Raw genomic sequence first — 21,467 nt, 5'->3', positions numbered from 1 at the left:
TAAACGTTGAAAAAAAAATTAAAACAACAACAACAACAACAACAACAACAACAAAAACGCACTTAACCTAGTATTTCCAACTTAAGGTTTTAATTGAAACAGTGATCAATTAATGAAACCTCCAAGAAGTCATTTCCACTGGCACAACTGTCTCTGGTTGTGAAGAGGGAAGTCTGATGAATGACTTAATACCACAACCACTACATTTATAGGAAAAACGTACCTTTAAAATTCATGTATGTTAGGGGGCGCCTGGGTGGCTCAGTCGGTTAAAATTCATGTATGTTATACAAGGTAAATCAAATTTATACTGTGAAATATCACCTGAATAAGATCTAACTGAAAAAAATCAAAATAAGTATATTGAAAAAATCTGTAAGGAAGAGAAAAACATATTATATCATATTACTCAAGGGGGAAAAAGTGAATTTGGAAAGCAAGGATTTTTCATATATGGGCCTTTGTGGCTGAAACAATCAGGACCTTGGACAGCACCAAAAAAGTGCTCCTTTCCTGTCCCCACGCCCACCCCCTCCCCCCACCCCCAGACTGGACTGGATTTGTATTAGATTTTAAACGTTAGGATTCTTTTGTATTAGATTTCAAATGTTAGGTTAAATGTCAACTTCTCTGCATTTTACAGTTCTGTCCTAATTTTAACGACTCTCATGTAGAAACTGGTTCCTTTACGTGCAGAACTTACTGATGAGGAACATGTATTTTAAAGTCTTTCTCCTGCAGAGACTGGCGTTTCTATCACAACGTCTTTGTTCATTCATTCAGGGATGGAAATAGAAAGACAGTAATGACATTTGAATGACATTCAGATCCCAGGTATGGTGAAAAGAGCAGGAAATCGATGCCTTCGGTAGATACTGGGCACAAGATACACACACATAAGATGTTGGTTTTTGATTTAAAATCTACTAATGGGCAGCCCAAATGACCTCAATCGTTTCTCTTTATCCTGTTTTGCAACATGGGCATCTTTTAGCAGTTTCCAAAGCTCTGCGGCTAGATTCACAGGTTCCTGACCAAAAATGTGTCTCAATATTAGTTTCCCAAACAACTCATAAGCAAACCTACGAGATGTATTAAGGTGGAGGAATATAAATTCTTATATTACTAAAATTGTGAAAAAATTGTATTTCTGAAATACCAGCGTCCACTGTGAACGAGTTGAACAAAACCCTTCTGCAAATACCTAGACTCCGTATCAAGCAGAAAAGCCTTCTTTTATAATGAAACAGGCTGAACAAATGCAAGTGCTTTGCTGGTTTGCTCTTGGAAGCAGTAACATGGTCGCCAAACTTGCTGTGGCCATTCTGTCCCTTTACAAGTGTTGTAAGGCTGGCCTGCCTTCCTTTCTTCTTCTTCTAAATGACTGATGGAGGTGGTGATTTAATCCCCTGCAGCATGTACAACGAGGCTCTCAGAATCGCCAAGCCCTTGGGTAGAGGGCAGGGGAGCTGTTGGCTGTGCGGGAGGATTAACCGTCCAGGGCATCCAAGCAGCCACAATGCAGCCGTCAGCATGTTTTCACTATGCAAGCCCCACATTTCCTAGTTAGAAAACACACAGCCATTACCCCTTTCTGTGTTCCCACACAAGGCTCCCTTTTGTTTATTTGTGTTTGTTATTATATGGCTTATACTGCATGTTTGTTTGATTCCACTGGTGTGCATACATCCATTGAGAGAAGAAGAAAAAGAAGTGTCTATTGCAAACTTGTTAAAAGGGAAAAGGGACTCCCACTGTTTTTTTTTTTTTTTTTTTCCTTTGGAGGGCCTCTATTTGAGAACAGGATGTTAACTCTTTGTGTCCCAGAAAAGAATGACTTCTTTGTGCATTTTAAATTTTGAAAAAAGGCTTCTTTACTGATGGAATGTCATAAATGAGAGAAAAAACCGTTACAGATTACCACAATTCTGGAAGTTGACGTCGCTTCAGAAATCGAGAGTACATTAGCACGTGGGACAACTTTTATTTCATTCTGAACATGCTTAAGCTGTTTGTACAGAGCAATTTACGTATGGCTACAAAAAAACTTAGAAGCACTTTATTCTAGAACAATCGGTATTTCTGTAAAACTTCTGGCTGGGTCTTCGTTGTTTTTATTTTGGAAGATTCAACAGGGACTGTGCAAAATCTAGACAGTTTAGTAACACGGCTGTTCAAGAACGTTTCATGCATTCGTACGTGACCTCCCTCTAGAGCTCTCTGCTGGTTACATCAATGCTCTGGGCGGCCTCAAAGATTTCAGTGCTCGTTTAACCCAGCTCCACCTCTAACAGGAGTACGTGTATAGACAGAAAAGGACAGAAATAGACAGATGTAGGTCAAGCTAACTCCTGGTCCCCAAAACTACTTTTGCAACTCCGGAAAGTGGAGCCGTGGCTGAAACGTGGAGTGGCTTTAGGAGACAGTGCCTTTGAAACTGAGAGACGTGGACGTCCCTTGATCCTGTGGTCCTAGGCACAGAGTGCCCTTCACGGAGGAGGCATGAAAGTGGGTAAGAGGCAGGCATGCGCCTGTGAGAACAACGGGTCTGGAGGTCTAGCTCCCCGGGGGATTTGGAAAGAGAAGAGTTAATGGCCCTCACGCTCTCTCCACTCACTCCCTGTATCGTCCCCACAACGTTCCAAAGGGCTGGGCTCAGTGACAGCACAGCCCAGTCCCTAAAATGAAGAGGGAGCTTCTCTATTCTTCAGCATCTCTCGAATTAATTAGCTGGAAATGAGTCTTGTCAATGTTTTGGAAAGGCAGAAAGGGTGAAAAGAGATTGCTAGAATTAATCACAGTGAGAAACCTACTTCAACTGCCTGCCAGAGTTCAGAAAACCCAACGAGCAGGGAAGAAAAGTAATCAGGCCGACCCGCCATCTGAAGGAACAAACGGAATCCGAGCAAATGCCCCAGTCTTTGCCGAATAAGGGATACGCCCTCCAGGAAAAGAATTTATTATCTGCCGCCACAGTAAGTACAGTATATGACTTCAATGCACACTGTATCCACGGGGACAAAGGAAACCGAACGGTTACGTTTCTAAAGCAAAGAGACCACAAGATACTCAAGTTACTTTCACTTTCGAGCTCATACACATCTAACTCTATTACCTAAGATTCATGGATGCCTGAATTTGTACTTAACAAATCTTCAAACACTTGCAATGTTATATACTGCAGAAGATGGAAAGTCCGTGAAACAGATTCCCAAAATTCAGATGCTTCAATGGAGAGTTCGTTCACTAAGAGAAAAAAAAGAAAACAAAATTGCAGATATAACGGATCTAGTTATAAGAATCACCCAAGGGAAAACACACACACACACACACACACACACACACACACACACGCACACACGCACGCACACACGCAGGCACGCACACAGCTGAGGGAGGGACCTGAAACAACCCATTCCACAAGACAAAGGGGGCTTACCTGCATCGGCTGCCTCGTCAGGAAAACCCAATTGCCGTCAGAAACTTTTAGACCGCAGAGAAATTTTGACATGCTTTTTGTGTATCTCCCCCCAAGACGAGTCGGAACTTCTCATTTTCAAGAAAATGGCAGCTTAAAGCTTGACCAAAATGTTATTTGCGATTAAACTGAGGGCTTTCTTGGCCATCTGAGAAGGCAACACGCTCCCATCCGGGTTCTGGGGAAGAAGCTCTGCCCGTGGGCAAGGGAACAGGGGGTGGGGGCTGCTCCCCCGGCATACTCACCAGCGGAGGTGTGCCACTGGTGGATTTCAGAATCAGCCTGTCACCCCTCTTTTCAACTTCCAAACCCATCTTTTTGAGCAGGGAGGCGTCGGCCAGCCCCTGCTGTTCCATCTTCGCGATCAAGTCTTGGTTCTGACTGTTGTCTTCTGTAAGGTTTCGGATGGCATACACCACCCACTGGGTCAGGACTGGAAGTGGGGTGAAGGAATCTGCCAACACATTTTCCCGGTTCAGGAGTCCACACGAGCACTACTGGAAAGGAGGGGGACGAACCCGGCACTGGCGAACGAGCTCCTCCTGACCATGTGTCACGAGCAACCCAGAGGGGGAACTGATTGAACAGACGTGACACAGGAATCGTACAGGTATGTCCCACGTGCGTGTGCGTGTGTGTGATATCCAACAACGGGCACACAGACGTACTTACTTAACCAAGACCCGTTGAATGAACGAGCAAGCAAGCAAAAGCTGGGAGTAGCCACGTCTGAGGTCTATGATCACACACACACACACACACACACACACACACACACACACACACACGTTGGATAATGTTACGGAGCCACCAGGGAAAGAATAAGAACACTACAGCATTAGTCACAAAGATGCCAAGTTAGAAGCAGGCGAGAGGACTCGTCTTGTTTAGAGCAAGCTCAGTTATAAATAAGAATTGTTCCCTAGGAGTCACCACGGAACTTCCCTCATTCCGCCGCATGTGAAAGATGAAGCCAGAAGGCCTTTGAAGGGTTTGCTGTATTTAGTTTGAATACTCGTGCTCTCAAGAAAGCATCTCATCCCCTCGGCCTTGCTGGGCCCCAGCCCTAATTTTGCGTGTCCTGCACAGCAGCCTTCGCAGCAGACAGAAGAGAGCCTATGAAGACGACAGAATCACTGCATTTACTGAGGTCTGTTAGTGACCAAGAGCTGTGAAAATCTCAGGGAAGCATTAAGTTGCTGCTGTATGTTGTTCTACAAAAAAACTATAGAAGTTGCCTCGGGTACCAACCAGCATTCGGCGCTGGGTCCAGGGATGCGTCAGAGGTGTCGCAACACGGTGGGCCTGGCACCTTCTGTGGTTCCGGAGGGAACATCAAACACCTGGGGTGGGGCAGATGCTTTCTCCAATAAAGAAAGGCCTCCCTGCCCACCATCGGATGGAAGCTGGCAAGAAAAACAAACCCTTTCCCCGATCGCCAGATGTTTCCTGTGCAGGCATTTCTGGTGTCAGAATGGGGGCATCCGTGCCCTCAAATTGTATCAGGCTCTCCGGTCTGAAGGGTCAACACTTCTGACCCTGTCCCAGCTCCCAGCATAGTGGTGAGGCCGGTGCTCAGACACTTCTAGCTCCCTCAACTGGACACAGGAAGCCACAGAGAAAGGCTTCAATATGTATAAAGGCTCTTTCTTGTAGTGTTTGGGAAAGAAAGTGAATCAAATGGTTTCCCTAGTTCGATAAGCTAAAGTAGGGGCATCAGGGTGGCTCAGTCGGGTAAACGTCCGACTTCAGCTCAAGTCATGACCTCGCGGTTCCGGGGTTTGAGCCCCGCATTGGGCTCTGTGCTGACGGCTCAGAGCCTGGAGCCCGCTTCGGATTCTGTGTCTCCTTCTCTTTCTCTCTGCCCCTCCCCTGCTTGTGCTCTGCTCTGTCTCTCTCTCTCAAAAATAAACATTAAAAAAAAGCTCAAAGCAAAATGGTAAAAAATAGGCTTGTCCACCAAAGTCAGACAAACCGAGGCATGGAAAACGTGGCAGTTTTATGTTCAGGACGTGTCTTCTTGGGGTTAAAGGGTTGCTCCGTCCCCGTCCCCGTCCCTCTGACACACCCACGCTGGCTCGCAATCCTGACAAGGTCTTGGAGTTCCTCATGGCCTCTGCGCTCCCCTGCTCACAGTCCACACCGGCCCACCTCTCCCGGAGGCGGCCTCGGGCAGTGCCGAGGCTGAGCAGACGTCTGCTCGCCTCTGGAGGTTTATCATCAAAACCACTTGTGAGTATAAATGACTAACCTGTTCCAGACGGCACAGAACAGGAATTGTGGACACCCGGCTGATGCTGATTCTAGAATTAGTTGTCCCCCTTTGGTGGCAGAATGCCCTTTTGCCACTTATCGGTCATCCTTGGATGACAAAGCCCAGGCCCTTTACAGGGCTGTATTTCCTTTCTGGAGATCGAGTCTGTACAAACATCCAGATGCATAAAGGCCTAAATTAGAATTTCCGCCCCTTTTCCACAATCACCAACCCCCCCCCCCCCCCACTCTGCGCCAGCATGAAGAATAAAAATGAGAATCCTGGGTGACAAAACTTGTGATGCGTTAGTGAATTTCTGAGCAATGAATTGTTTGCCGCAAGTACTTTCTCATCCAGAATGACCTCGTTCTACAAACTCCTCACTTTTTGTACCAAACGGGGGAGGGGGGGGCAGTGATCAAGAGATCAGATTGAAGGAGCAAGCAACAGAAGGGTAAATTCGGGCAAGAAAATAAATACGTACGCTCGAAGAATTTTGGTTCGTGTGTGTACGTCCTGAGCGCTACGTGATAGGAGTGGAGTACTTCTTTCGAAAGCTTCCTGTTAGTTAATTCACTGCGACAGAACCGAACGCAGGAAAACCGAAGTCTCACTGAGAGCTCCTACAGACGGGGGCGGGAGGTGGGGCGCTGGCTCGGCAATGGAGGGACCCCATGCAGCCCGGACACTGCCAGGTGAAAGGCGGAGCGTCTCTGCAGCAAAGAACCATCGTCCAGAGCTTCAGGGATCCAAGTGCGTGTGACGGGGAAACGCCCAACCCCCCCCCCCCCCCCCCCCCCCGCCGTGGTCGCTGCGCACCCTTCTTGCCGGGCGCCCTTCGCGTCCCGGGCTGCCTCTGAGCGCCGTGAGTCAGGCGCGCTCACTGCGTGTCTCCGGCGGCTCTTCCAGGTGCACCACGCCCACCTGACTGTGACGTTCGAGGGCAGGAGCCGCACCAGATTCACGTCTACGCCTCCAGTCTGGCTCCAGGCACAAAGTGAGTTGCGGACTTTGGAAGCCATGACTGTCTGTTTCTACCTGTCCACCCAGACGCCCTGCGAACTCCTCGGGGGCAAGTGCGATCCGCCTCTGCTCCAAGCACAGTGTCGGGAGAGGTCTGTGGGACCTCTGAACAAGGCGTGCTAGCTCCCACCCGCCACGTGGGTGGGGCCGCGGTGGCACAGCAGTGACCCACACAGGCTGTGCTTTGCCTTCTGGCTCTTGGTGTGGTTTGCTGACTCAGGGCTTTGCACGGCGGAAAGATCAGATGAAAGAAACCCACTACAAATGCAACCCAGGCGAGGAAGCTGCGTGCGTGGTGTCGATACAGGGGATGGGACAAGAGACACCGGGAGGATTCCCACGTGGGCAGATGAGAGGGCAGATCTCAATCACGTGCGTCGTGGCGGGGCAACCAACGCGCCTTGTGGAAGCGGTGCCACGGCAGCTTAGTGGCACTTCACCCTGGAAGCGCTTGGAAACGAAAAACCCACGTGCCCCCCATTCTGCACGTAGCAAAAGAGGAGCCCAGAGAAGGAGAGGGGTGAAGATTCCCGGCGGTCAGACCGGGCAGGGGCGCTGCTCCCGGCTGGGCCAGCACGACTCCGGGAGCACAACGCAGCCGCTGTGAACTTCTCGAGGGACAGATTCGCGGCACAGCCACGCAGCGGACAACCTAATATAAGAAGCAGTAAAGCCCAAAGCAGAAAAGGCACGCCTGTCTTTTTCTGCAACTGGTGTTCAGGAGGCAAGAAGATGTGTGTGGACGGAGTGGGGGGTCGGCAGAGGTAGGGCCACACGCTGGAGTCCGCTCCTTTGCACACCCTGAAGATCGGAAAGAACCGAACGGCAACCCCCCAGCCCCGACTTTTCACATAAATGTATGTTTCCCATTCTCGTCAATGTGAAATCGTATTTCCTCCTGAAGGAGGATTTCGTGAACTTCGAACACGGTGCCCTGAGCAAAGAGGAAAGGCCTGCTCTGCTACTCCACCCTCGGTGAGCACCCACACTCGGGGTCTGTGTTGTCCCATCTATAAATTAAATGCCACACAGACATGCTCTCCTTTGTCCCTATTTCCAGGGAGAACGCTTTAGCACTACTGTCTAGGGGCTCTGACTTAATCATCATTAAAAAACCAAATTTAGCGGTCGTTTCTTTCACAAAATTTGAGTTGAAAAGAGAAAACACCGAAACAAGCCCTTACAAGCGGCATCTCACGCACACGAGCCTGGCTCATGAATATGCATGGCTCTCCTCGTTAGCGGCTGTGAAAGCCCGGAGCCCTGGGCAGCCTGCGCAGCCCTAGACAGCCCGAAGGGTCGCTAGGGAGATTAAAGGGAGTCCCAGTTAATATTCACATTGCCCTCTTGTTCCCTCTCTAAAGAGACAGACAGAGAGAAAGAGCGGGGGGAGAAAATTAAACATCTTCTAAAGTCTAATCCAACCAACACGTGAAGTGCTTTATTGTGCGCCTGGCTTTAGAGAGACAGCTTCTAAAGTTTCCATAGCTACTGCAAATACAAGGCGTGAGCCTGTGCGCGACAAGACTGCCCTGAAAGAGCCTTGCGATCAGCACTCGAGTGAGGACTGCACAGGGCTGGCCGGCTCCTCAACAGGGCACTCTGGGGTCTGGACACAGGCACAAAGGGGACAGTGGCAATGAGCACCCCAGAACTGCCGTGCTTGGGAAGGAGGCTCCTCTCGGGCCCAGAGCCGCAGCCCCGGGCTTCAGAAAGACCCAGCTCAACACCGAGCCCCGCGGCCTTGGACAAGTCGGGTGATGAGGTGTTCGCGAGGCACAAAAATGTAGGCCGGGAGACAGTGCGATCTAGAAAACCTCCCAACACGGATGTGACGAACCAGCAGACTGATGTGCCAAATTCACTTTAAAGGCAGAGAATTAAAACACTGCAGTTGGAAGTGTCCGATGAGAAAGGTTCCATCCAAGAAGGGCAACATCCGTTCAGTTCTCAGAATCAGACACCTGTGTACCCAAACGCAGGGCCCGGGAGGACAGGGGCTCCGTTCCGGTCACCACTCCAGCTCTGTGGCCGGAAGGATGCTGAGGACGGTGGTCAGCAAATTAGGGCCTGTGTTTTTGTACGGATGCAAGCTGACAATAGTTTTTATATTTTTAAATCATTGGGGGAAAGAAATCAAAAGCTACTACTAACTGGTGACACACGGAAATTACTTGAAGCTCAAATTTCAGCACCCATAACCAACGAAGTTTTACTGGAGGTTTATTCATGCCCATTCACTGACCTACTGACTATGGGTGCTTTCATGTTCCAACGGCTGAGCTGTGGAGGTGTGGCAGAGACCGTCTGGCTAGCAAAGCCAAAAATATTTACTAAATTTGAACCTTTACAGAAAAGGTTTGCCTACCTCTGGCCTAGAACACGGAAGGCACCAATAAATACTTGTTGAGTGAATAAATGAGCTTTTTAAAGTCCTGGCATTGAAAGACTTACATTAGTAGGGCGCCTGGGTGGCTCAGTCAGTTAAGCGGCTGACTTCAGCTCAGGTCATGATCTCACGGTTCATGGGTTCGAGCCCCACATCGGGCTCTGTGCTGACAGCTCAGAGCCTGGAGCCGGCTTCGGATTCTGTGTCTTCCTCTCTCTCTGCCCCTCCCCCTCTCACACTCTTGGTGTGTGTGTGTCTCTCTCTCTCAAAAATAAACAAATGTAAAAAAAAAAAGAAAAACTCACATTATCTAAATCAAAACAATTTAGCTTATGTTAAAAGATTTTGATAATGTGTGTATACATACTATCTATGTAATATCTATGATATTTTATATGTTATAAACCTGTACATGCACAGCATACATCTATATTTAACATCTTAACATATACAATACGTATATAACAAATGTAGGTACTATATACATAGGATCTACATTTAATTTTTGCTTTCGGGATACATTTCGAAAAATTATTTTTAGACAACAAGCCCATTGATGGCATGGGACTTACGTACTGCCTAACAAAGTCAGCTATTTCGCAGGGCACAGAGCATAAAAACCTTTTACAAGTTGGTGTGAGAACAGGATGTTCGATATGAGGCGAACCTACTTGGTCAGGTTTTCGGGTTTCACAAAAACCGTGTAATTACCTGCCACGTTATAATATTAAGGTTTTTGTAATACGAAGCTACGGTTCTGCTAAAGATCAGGATGCTCTCAAACGACTTCCGTATCTAAACTAGTATCTTCGCGGAAGTGGTAAAACTGAAGAATTTTTCAGAGTGCCAAGAAGTAGCTCAGTTTAAAATGCTTCTGAAAACGCTTTCCCTTGCTAAAAGACAAAACACTTCGAAATATGCCGATGCTGTCAGGCAAAGGACGAGCAGGCGTCGAAAGGGCGGCTTCTCTTCCCGCGGCAATGACTTACTTCCGCCTTCCTCCTAGCCACACAAGTCGGAGAACCTGCCCGTGTCGGGGGGTGTTCTGGGGGGCCCCGCTTCCCAGGTCCTCACCAACCTCAGCCCTGCTCTTCACGTACTGACTTTCTGAGGGGAGAAAAGTGGCGTCTCTCAAACTGCTGCCCCGGGATCCCCGGGCTCCCCCAAGGCCTCTGCCGGAGGACGAGGACCTTGTCCAAACCACAGAGGACGTCTGAGTGGAGGTGGTGAAGGAGGAAGAGCTCACGATTCAGGGGTTTCTGGAGGGTGAGGGGCACCCAGCTGCGGACAGACGAGGGCCGGCGGTCAGGACACACCTGCAAAACACGGCCACCGTTCCTTCCCTTCCCGGGGCAGCACATGCTTTTCCTGCACGGACTGACTCGACCTCCAAGGGCCAACATACTTCCCTTTCCTTCTGCCTTCATCTACCATAATTACCTTCTGCTCTTCACTCTCATTATGTCATCCGGCTAACCCCACGCTCTTCTCCGTCAGGAAATTAAAGCAGAAGTTTCTGCGGTGCGGATTCTATCCGGGGTCTCCCCGCCTGGCGCTGGAAGCCTGAGTGTGCCCAATAACCGCCACAAACCGCCCATCTGGCTCCCTCCTCCTCCTCCAAATTGTCGGCCTATCTGGTGTCTGATTTCCCTCCGCACTTCTGTATTTTCATATGAGGGAACATCTGTGGTTCAGGCGCTCCAGCGCCGTGCGGATCCGAGGCGTTCAAGGCTCTGCCGCGTGTTGTGTCCCGGCGGCACCGACAAAGGAACGCGTGCGTCCTCGCTCATTTACCAATTACTGGCTAATTGTGAATCCTGAGCGTGGTCACGGGAAGACTGACCCGGCTGGTGGGGGCGGGGGGACAGCTGCCAGATTGGTAGATTACAGGCCACATCTGGAGAATATGAAATAATACTTGTGTTTAGCACGAGCTCCAAGAAGGGGCAGGAAGGAGTCATCCCGGAACCACCCCCTCTGCAGGCAGGGGCCGTTTCCTGGCCTCTGAATCCCCAGGGGACTAGGACGTCACAGGAAGAGCCACAAGGCCCAAGAACACAAACCGCCCAATTCTGACAGAGCTGTGTCAGACACTTTCTTCCTGGGCTGAACCCCGATCAGCACCTTCTAGGTGATTCTGGAACAAAGGGTGCATTCTCTGTCCTTGGTAGGCACGATTTACTTTCCGCAAGTGGAGCCTCTACGGGGGAGACCCGACACTCAGCACCTCACGGGCCTCTGCTCCTCTCCCCCCACCTCAGGTGGCTCCGCGTCCCCAGCGCCGTCACACGCGTGCGGACGCGGTCTGTCTCTTGCCCCCCACCCCCTCCACACCAGCTGGGTTAGGAGGGCTTGGTCCTTGACAAATCCCACACGTACAAAGCCCAAGCCTCCAAGATGAGCAAAGTGACACCGGCCAAGTGACGGGAGGAGGAGGCCCCTGCTCTCTGTCACCACACCCGCTCCCCACCCCAGAAGCTCCTGCGGCCGAGTGAGGGCTGCGTGGGTAGCTCACAGCCGCGGGGTTTTGGAGGTAAAGGCTCCGAGGGCACCGCGACCAATTTCGTGCATGACACAGTCTGGAATCACTTGACTCACCACTTGAAAGCGCAGTGTGGCACGGGGCGGTCAGAGCGAGGCGTCCACATCCCACGACAGGTCTCGGGATCAGAAACGGCCACCACCACTTCTAACTGAAACCACACTAAAGGCTTCTGGGGCCATGAAGCGGTTCCATGTGCATCTGGGGCCGCACTCCAGAGTCACCTCCGAGACGCCGGGCGAGCCCCTGCGTGTCCCATCTCAGCGGCGCCTGGCACGTGGCGGGCACGCAGCACGCACTCGGTAAGCGGCGCAGGAAGAACCCCCAGGGCCCATCACGCTGCGTGCCCCCTCCCCGGGCCCCCCTCCCGCGCCCCTTCTCAGGCTGCGGTCACGGAGTGAACCGGACCCCTCCCACAGAACGGGTGATCACCTGCGCGCCGGGACCACCCGCTTCGTCCCCGCAGCTCCCGGCGCGCGGAAGGAGAGACGCTTTCAGCGTCCGCGGGACGAATGCCCCCTGCCCGTCTTCTACCTACTTCGAAGCTCTTCCGGGGCAGGTGGGCCGTGAGTGAGAGGTTACCGAATACACGCGCGCGGGGGCCCAGCCCCACACGTAGTCAGCCCTCACGCTGCAGGGGAGCGTTCGTCGGGGAGATGAACTCTGGAGACGACAAACTCCTAAAGACACCGTGCCGCCCTGGTGCTGCGATCCCCGCTCGGGGCCGCGGCCGGAGACCGCGTGGAGCCACCTGAGATGGCCCGGCCCCCGAGGATGGAGCAATCATGAGCAGAAGCCCGTGGTCGCACAGCAGAGACCCCCAGGAGGCTCCAGGCCCCGTCTGCCAGGCAAGAGGACGTCCGTAAAGTACCGTGTGCTCTCTGGGATAAAGGAATCGTCGGGTGAGCAGCAGAGACTCCGCGGTAAGCAAGGCTTTGCGAGAGGAACCGATTCCAGCGCCTCTCACAGGAACCAAGACCGTCCGCGTATCTGCACGAAACAGTAAGAGCAAGCGCAATGAACGTGACGGCGGCGGCTGTGACACGCCCGGGACACGTCGGGGCTGTTCCAGGACCCAGAGGAAGCATTCCGTCCTCAGGATGCACTCTGCAGCAGGTACCGTCACCCTCCTTTTACGGACGACGACACAAGACGCCGGGGCTCACGCTGGTCCGAGGTCACGCACCCTCAGGCGGCTGAGCCAGGGTGGGAGGCGGGCTCGGCACCCACCCTCGCGACCACCACGCCACCTACTTCCGAGCACTTGTCCGGGAGCGTGGCCGACGAGGAGGGAAGTGGGGGCGGCGGGGGGCAGGAGGCGGACAGAGCGGTTCTTCCTGTGGCTCAGTCTAACCGCAAGCCTCCTACCTCTGCCTCCAAGTCAGTTAAAGGGACGGTGGGTCTGATGATGCTTGAAGTAAGGTCCCTTTCTCTTCAAAGCATCCCGAAGGACAAAATAAGCTTGCAGAGATTAGAGTGACTACCCCTGCGAAGCACCCCTGGAACTAGCTAACGGACAGTTCAAGGAGCGCCAGCGGCTTGGTCGGTCGCGTGTCTGACTCTTGGTTTCGGCTCAGGTCGTGACCTCACAGTTGACGAGATCGAGCCCCACGTTGGGCTATGTGCTGACACAGAGCCTGTGCGGGATTCTCTCTCTCTCTCTCTCTGCCCCTCCCCTGCACACATGCACGCGCGGTCTCTCTCCCCAAATAAAGAAATAAACATCAAGAAAAAACAGTTCAAAATGAAATTAGTATTTGGAGTAGAAGAAGTGAGTAGTCTCAACTAAATCACAGAAAATGAGTGTCAGTCTAGCGCTAATGAAGTCCGAAGTTTACACAGCGCAGCTAAGGGTCAGAAATACTTCTAAGAGAGCAAGGCTTCTGTTTCAATGACAGACAAACCAAGTGTGGGGGTTCTGGCAGATTTCAGACTAGACGAGACGCAGCAGGTGCCCCAGAGGGTGTGTTCACAAACCGCACGTGCCAGGGGCCTGAACACGTTATCACTGTCACTGGTCGCCCGGGACGGTCCGCTCCACGGGTCACCGTGCTGGCTTGTCTCCCCCCACCCCTCCCGACCCCCCCAGCTCCCAGAAAGTCAGCGGTCAAGAGGGGTGGGCCCGCAGACGCGTCCGTTTCCCGCCCACACTCCTCCGCCCCGAAGCGAGCCAGTGAGCGAGCCCGTGAGCGGTGGTGTTTCTCATCCTGTGCTGTCGGCTTCCACTTCTCTCAATAGCAGGGGAACGAAGGACAGAGCACAGACCCGGGAGCCCACTCATCCTGGTTACGGGAGGAGCTCGGCCGTGTCCGTTTTATTTTTTTTTTTTTTTATTTTTTTTTTTAAATTTTTTTTTTTTTTTCAATGTTTATTTTTTGGGACAGAGAGAGACAGAGCATGAACGGGGGTGGGGCAGAGAGAGAGGAAGACACAGAATCAGAAACAGGCTCCAGGCTCCGAGCCATCAGCCCAGAGCCCGACGCGGGGCTCGAACTCACAGACCGCGAGATCGTGACCTGGCTGAAGTCGGACGCTTAACCGACTGCGCCACCCAGGCGCCCCTCGGCCGTGTCCGTTTTAAAGGGAAGACCACTCGGCAGAAATTTACCACGTGCAACTGCCTTCCACGTTAACTGGAAATAAGTACCACGGGCCCGCTGGGCTATTTATATGAAGGCCAAGCTGGCTGTGGTGGTGACATTAAGTTCTAAGGTTCTTCCCTGACATATGTCTCTCTTACGACTTCTAAAGTACCGGCCGCCTCACTCTGGGGAGAAAAATCTCATTCCGTTATAGAAATCTAATACTCTAACGTGTTTTTCCTCCTCTCTGCAAACAATCTGCTCCTTGAGCATTATACTGGAATTAGCACGGGATTTAGATCCAAACAAAGATGCAAACGGCTGATCACACACCCGGCTGTCTGAAGAAGTCAGCCATGATCTAGTCGCTCGTCAGCAAATGTGAAGACACCACGCTCCACGCTGGGAAAACAACAGTTCCCAGGATGGTCAGGTCCCCGCCCTTGTGGCATCTGCATTCTAGAGACTGACTCACCGGACAAGGGCAGTGGGAGGCGGCCTCTCCGAGGAGGCACCACCACTCTCAGACCCACAGGCTACAAAGAAAGGGGTGTTGGGGCAGAGGGCTGCGGGCCGTGCACAAGCCCCAAGGCACGAAGAAAGGTCCGGGGTCACCTCTGTGTCGGGAGAGTGGAAAGCAACAAGGCAGACCTTGCAGGGAATCGGGATACGGTGAAGAGTCTGTGTTTTACTCCAGTACAATTAGAACCTGGGGCAAGAGCGAAGTAGAGAAATCAGGACCCTGTCTTGGGTAGCTGTGTGGAGCGTGGTTTCGAGAGGAAAGTGTGGGAACGGGGCCCAGGAGGGGTCCACCGAGGCCAGAGGAAGGTCCTGGAAAAGGACAGACCTGGGCTCAAATTGCAACGCGGCCACTTCATACGATGCGCGACTTGGGGCCAGTTTACGCAACCGCAACAAGGTAGAGCTGGTCAGGTGACATGTGAGGACGGCGGGAGGGGACTCTGCCGTGCGTCTTGCCCGGCCCCCGGCACACGTGAGAGACAGCGCGGGGCCCCGGGCAGGCTGTGGAGCCCCCGACCCCTCTGTCAGGCCGGGACTTCATTACCCTTTGCCTTGGCTGCTTCATCCATTCGGTGGGGGGGGGGGGGGAGAGACCATGCCCCAGTGTGTCAAACGATCACAGCACCCACCTGAAGCTCTTGGGCCCTGGAGTCAGAAAGTGCGGGTTCTAAACGCCAGGTGTGCTGCTCAGGAGTGCGGAGCCGTGGCCAGTCACAACCGTTTCTGCCTCAACTTCTTCTGTAAAATGGGACAATGACAGGATCTGCCTCACAGCGGCCATGAGGTTTCAGTAAAATCTAATGCTTGGTGTGAAAAAGGCTAGTTCTGTTAGAAACACAGATGGTTACAGGGCGCCTGGGTGGTGCAGTCGGTTAAGCGTCCGACCTCAGCCAGGTCACGATCTCGCGGTCCGTGAGTTCGAGCCCCGCGTCGGGCTCTGTGCTGACGGCTCGGAGCCTGGAGCCTGTTTCCGATTCTGCGTCTCCCTCTCTCTCTGCCCCTCCCTGCTCATGCTCTGTCTCTGAAAAATGAATAAACCTTAAAAAAATATATATAAAAAAAAAAGCAGCAACAGCAGCAAGGTGGGAGAAGGAGGCCAGGGACCCTCACATCATTTTCTTGCTGAAAACCCGTTAGGATTTCCTGGTGTTTCCTACCCACACTCCGAAGTGCTTTCAGAGAGAAAGACAGAAGTCGTTTTGATTGACATAACCCGGTTTCTCTCAAAAACTGGGAAAATGTGTTGGCTTTCTATAGGTTGTTCCGGCCCCGAACCGGGAAGCACAGATTGTTATCTGCACGGGGCCATCATTCTGTGAGCTTCCATAAGAACGTAAAATCAGGCCGCTACCCGAACACGAAGACGAGAATCTCTTGTAAAAAAATAAGGCCGGTTGCAGTCGTGTGAAAAATCCCAAGGGCAGGGTTGGGTCCCGGCTGTCAAACTGTGCTCTTCGGCCCGGCTTCCGTCCACCCGTGAGGCTCTTTCGCAGCACGGGGCTGCTTCCAGTTGCACTCAGTTAACCCTGAAGAGAAGATCTGTCCGCCCCTCAAACGGCCTTTCCCGGCAGCTCGCAGGAACCAGCAGCCACTGCCGGGACGGCCGGGGCGGCTGGGGCTCAACCCACGAAGCCTGCTTCACCTCTGCCTGGGAGGGAGGTTCGGACCAGAGGACAGAAGAGCGTGGAGAAGGGGACATCTGGAAGTGAGCTTTCTTTCTCTATTTTCTGGATTTGCGCGAGCATCCAAGGTGAAGAAGGGGTGGCCCACGAGGATAAGAAAGCCTGAGGATCTGGAGGCCTTCCTTCCCGACTGCGGCCCCCACGCCTCACTCCTGTGAGGCAGGCCCGGCGTTTCCTCCGAGTTCCTCGGGGCCCACGTGGTTTGTCGGGAGAGACACCAGCAGGCTCGGGTCGCGTGCTGGTGGCTGGCGCGGCCCTCCTCCGTCCCGCCCGCGGGTCCTCTTGTCGCGAAAGTGGCCTCCGCGCAGAGGCTCAGCCCACAGCTTCCTTCACGTGGTCAACAGGGACTCACCGAGGGGCCGCTGCCGGCCCTCCTTCCTCCAGAGACTCACTCACTCACTCACTCACCCGGTAGGGTTTGTTTGTTTAAATCTGTTGGTTCTAGAAAGTGGTACAGAGAGTACAACACTTCCTGCCAGGAATGACGATCCCAAAACACGAAAGCCAGGGAGTCACCATCTCACGGTGCTGAACCGGCCGTGGGGCGTCCACGCTCTGCCCAGACCCTTCTCCCTCACTGCTAAATCTGACCGAGGTCATTTTGGGCAAAAATCCTGACTTTAGGGTTCCCTGGAACACGTTCCCTCGATGCCAAACTTCTCTCAAGTGTTTTACAAAATACGCAGTCTGTGTAGCGATGGCATTTAAGTACATCAACTGTAAAAAGTCATTTAGTAACATCCTCAACACACCCCAAACTGCTCTTTTTACTAAAAGGAATGCAAAAAAAAAGAAAAAAAGAAAAACTGGCAAATACTTAACTTTGTAACAAAATACAAACATCCAGTTAAATGCTACCACTACTTACCAAGCACAGACCATGTGCTAGGACTGCGTACGTTTCACGTGGGTGGTCAGTGGGGTCCAAACTCGCCAGCTCTTTCGAAGGCAGACCTCACCCTCAGGGCCCGCTGTGCCCACCAAGTGCCCCGGGGCTCACGCGCGATCTGCCAGTGATGTCGCTCAGTAATGCCATTTGGGGACGCAAGGGAGGCGCACTACCGAGCACGAAGAGGATGTGCTGGTGGGACGCCTGCCTGGCTCAGGGGGCAGACCACACCGCTCTCATCTCGGGTCGTGGGTCCAAGCCCCACATCGGGCAGAGAGATTACTTGAAAATAAATAAACAGAAGGATCTCCCGGTGACCGGTCGACTTTGCTGAATATGCTTTCAAAGGGGATGCAGACTGCTCTGTGCAGAGACAGGCTTCTGAAACCCCCCAGGGGCTGTGTTTGGACACTGTCACGCATGTGAAGTTTAGGCTGTTTCAGACTTCTCTTTTCTTTTCTTTCCTCTCTCTCTCTCTTCCTCCCTCCCTCCCTCTCCCTTTCTTTTTAGAGAGAGAGAGCACGTGTGTGTGAGTGGAGGAGAGAGGGAGAAAGAGGGAGAGAGAGGGAGAATCATAAGCAGGCTTCACGCTCAGCATGGAGCACGACGTGGGGCTCAATGTCACGACCCTGGGATCGTGACCTGAGCCCAAGTCAAGAGCTGAACGCTTAACTGACTGAGCCACCCAGGCGGCCCTCAGACATTTCTTTATGGTCAAATCTCTACGGGAGATGGCAATTTTCTGAACCACAAAGTCAAGAACTAGCAAAGCTCTCTTTACGCTCTTCTCCATGCCGGAGAGACGCTGGGGGACAGGTGCAGAGTGACCGCCATGTAGACATAACGTTACAGGAAGTGATTTTGAAAAGCGAGCATCTGGTCCATGCAGACAACACGACGCTCGGCGCTAAAAAAGAACTGAGAAGTCATGGAGCAAACTGGAATGCGGAGCACCAAGTGACAGAAGCCAGTCTGAGAAGGCCACCTACTGTGTGATCCCGGCATCTGCACGGCACTCCAAACAAGGTGTTAACCACGGAGATCAGAAAAAGAGCTGTGTTTGCAGGCAGAGGACAGAGGACTCCCCAGGCCTCCACGACTACAATGGGGGATGCACGTCCTTACGCACTTGTCCAAACTCACAGCGCACACGACACCAAGAGCGAATCCTCCTGGGAAGTGCGGACCATGGGTGACAATGACAGGTCAGTGGGTGTTCACCACGTGCGGCAAACGTCCCACCCCGGTGGGGATGGAAATGCACAGGGAATCTCTGTACTGTCTTCTCCATCTTGCTCGTCAGCTACCACTGCTCCAAGAAAAACCCAGGAGAAACAACATTAGGAGAGTAACATTAGGAATGAATCTTTCATGTAGTTTCAGAATTCAAAATACTTTCTCAGGCTGGCAAGCTCACCACGACCATGGAAGACCAGTCGGGAGAAATTATTTCGGCCAGGATGTCTAATACGTATCCCCCGAGACGTTCTTTCCCTGAAGTTATACTCCTCAGTGTGAGTCTGTATCAGTATATAACAGCACCTGTGATACTAATCAGCCACAAGTGTGGCGCAGGATCCTTCAGGTTAAGAGTCGGTGGCAACAGATATCTGCATGACGTTTTGTTTCAGGTTTCAAACGCATTTTACGTGGTGTTACTTCAAACATTAATAGGAACTATCAGGAAGTAAAATTGCGAAAATGCTGTGTCATCGCAAAGCCAGGTGGCTGAAGTGACGGGCCATCCAAGGAAGCGGCTTCCACGACCACTCGCACACTACCTGCGGTGTGACGGCAGCCCTGCCCTGGTCCCTGTGCAGGGTGAGTGCGCGCCAAGGGGGAGGCGGCAGACCACACGGTCCACACCGGGCTTCTCACCACGGGAAAGGGCGGTCTCCCATCTCCTAGCTTAGGTGAGAATAAACCCCAAGCATTCTTGCTCTTTTTTTGTTTTTAATCTTTATTTATTTTTGAGAGACAGACAGAGAGAGAGAGAGAGAGAGAGAGAGAGAGAGAGAGGAAGGGCCAGAGGGAAAGGGAGACACAGGCTCCGAGGCAGGCTCCAGGCTCCGAGCTGTCGGCACGAGCTGTCGGCACAGAGCCCGACGCGGGGCTCGAACTCACGGACAGCGAGATCGTGACCTGCGCTGAAGTCAGAGGCTTAACGACGGAGTCCCCCAGGCGACCCCAGGCAATCTTGCTCTTAGTGAGTCAACAAGATACAGCAAACCCTGGTGCACTCTGACCTCTGAGATGGGAACAGCTGAGCAAACCAGGCTCAGCGAGACGCAGCCTGAGGACAGGCGTGGGCGGCGCGAGCCCCCCCGGCGTGTTCTCGCCTCTCACCTCTGGGCGCCCTCGGGGAGAACCACTTTCTGTGCCTCAGCCTGCGGGACGCAGAATCTGTGCGCTACCGATGCTCCCCATTTGTAGCCTCTATCTCAGAGACGCGGGAAAACTGCAAGCCCGTGGAAAAGCGAAGCAGAGGCCACGGGAAGGAGCGCAACTCGAAGTGTGTGCGTCTCGCTTAAAAACGGTCTACTTGCCACAACACCTGAACCAGGAAGCGGTCCACTTTTGTGAAAGCCTCATTCATTACCGGACGCGGACTCCTCCGGCCATCGGCTTCAGGCCCTGGGGAACTGGTTGCTAGGATACCATAAAAGCCACACAAACAGGGCTTCTTTCCCCTTTCACTGTGAATGGTGCCATTTAGATGCATCCGTGTGTGTGTGTGTGTGTGTGTGTGTGTGTGTCTCGAGGGGCTGGTGGCAGCGTGTTACACTCTTAGCAGCCTGGGAGCGGCACCCGCACATTGTCCGGTCCTCGGCCCATGCTTGGCTCACGTCACACGGGGCCCCAGGGAGGCCTCCCCTGACCTGCAAAGCTGTGTGTGTACAAACTTGTTTGCTCTGCTCGGGGAGAAACGTTGGGTCTGTACATCTTCAAACGCACTAGGTGAGAGGCAAGACAATCGGCGAGGGGCTTTACAAAACCAAATTAAATCACTGGCCAGCTAAACCAAAAGTTTATCTTTTTCAACTAAAACAGCATTAAGAGTGTTCCTAGTGTTTGGCCGCTCAGGAACAGAACAAATAATCACTGTTTATCAGCTATTTCATGCTGGGGACTCAGAAATACAGAAGTAAATAAGAAATAAATGGCTCTTCCCCTCCAGAAAGTGGAGGGGGGGCTTTCCCTCAGAACGATTTCCTAGCCGTTCACTGCACTGAACGTCCGTCCGGGTGGGCAGTGTAGGGGATCAACAGCAGAAAGGCACCGTTTTGTGAACACAGCGCCAACACTCCTTTGGCGTGGAAGCGCACGGCTACACCTTTTACAAACCCCACCAACTCTAGCCCCTGTGCCCTCCCGAAGTATTCCAGACACTTCTCTGAACGGCCCCCCTCTGGCTGCTGCGTGGCAGGTCCAGTCACAGGCCTGGACTCCCCAGGAAGTACAGAGCTGGGGCGCCTGGGTGGCTCAGTCGGTTGAGCGTCGGACTCTTGACTTCGGCTCAGGTCACGACGCCAGGGTCGTGAGACCGAGCCTCACCTCGGGCTCTGCGCGGAGCACGGAGCCTGCTTAAGAGTCCCTCTCTGCCCCTCCCCCTCTAAAATGAAAATAAAATAATAAGAAGGACAGAATGGAATATATTTCCATCGTTTCCCAAGATGTGGCACTTAGAGTCCAGAGTCTCCAAAATGCACATAAGAACGGTAAGAACTCCACGCAGTCCTGCTGGAGACAGGCTTGGGCAGCACGGTTCGTGCGTGTGCGTGCGTGTGCGCACAGATATGCAGGTACGGACATATCGTCTAGAAGCCTTCCCTCAAGTAACAGCTGTTCAAGACACCACATAAAACTCTGTGCTTTGGAACACACTTTGGTAACGCTCCCTTGGATCCGTGGGGTCCAGTGTGGAGCGTGTCCCGAGGTGTAAACGCACGGGGACACAGATCCCACCCAGGGTAAGTTGTCCTCGAGGGAAGGGGTTACATAGGCGGCTACGTCCGTGCGGTGTGCTCACGGAGACGCGGAGCACAACTGACCCAAGACGCGCTGGCGTGCTCTGCTTGGTCCCAGGGGTCACAGAAGGATCCCAG

The 21,467-nt window shown here is 52.6% G+C and overlaps 1 protein-coding gene and 1 long non-coding RNA gene across 7 annotated transcripts in view; both read right to left on the bottom strand.

Moving 5' to 3' along the window:
* Positions 1-1,964: 1,964 nt before the first annotated feature.
* The window catches only part of ATXN10 (ataxin 10), a 168,055-nt gene continuing 148,552 nt past the window's right edge, over positions 1,965-21,467 (bottom strand). For 3 of the 4 annotated variants that reach the window (XM_045062513.1, XM_045062514.1, XM_045062512.1), the window contains 2 exons: positions 3,724-3,932; positions 1,965-3,246 (listed from right to left, as the gene is read on the bottom strand). In XM_045062513.1, coding sequence (XP_044918448.1) covers positions 3,244-3,246; positions 3,724-3,932 — 212 coding nt within the window. In that variant the 3' untranslated portion in view covers positions 1,965-3,243. The remainder of the gene's footprint in view (positions 3,247-3,723; positions 3,933-21,467) is intronic. The other variant, XM_023257622.2, reaches the window with a different exon arrangement.
* LOC111561430 lies at positions 9,627-14,068 on the bottom strand. Of its 3 annotated transcripts, XR_006601190.1 has the most exons (3): positions 11,743-14,065; positions 11,269-11,344; positions 9,627-11,041 (listed from the first exon to the last, which is right to left on the bottom strand). It is a non-coding gene; the product is annotated as an uncharacterized LOC111561430 (long non-coding RNA). The 3 variants fall into 3 exon arrangements; XR_002744062.2 differs by having other exon boundaries at positions 9,627-11,344; positions 11,743-14,068; XR_006601189.1 differs by lacking the exon at positions 11,269-11,344 and having other exon boundaries at positions 11,743-14,068.

Source organism: Felis catus, chromosome B4 (assembly GCF_018350175.1).
Source record: "Felis catus isolate Fca126 chromosome B4, F.catus_Fca126_mat1.0, whole genome shotgun sequence".
Taxonomy (NCBI): Eukaryota; Metazoa; Chordata; class Mammalia; order Carnivora; family Felidae; genus Felis; species Felis catus.
The sequence above is the reverse complement of the archived record's forward strand: the minus strand, read 5'-3'. Positions and strand labels throughout refer to the sequence as shown.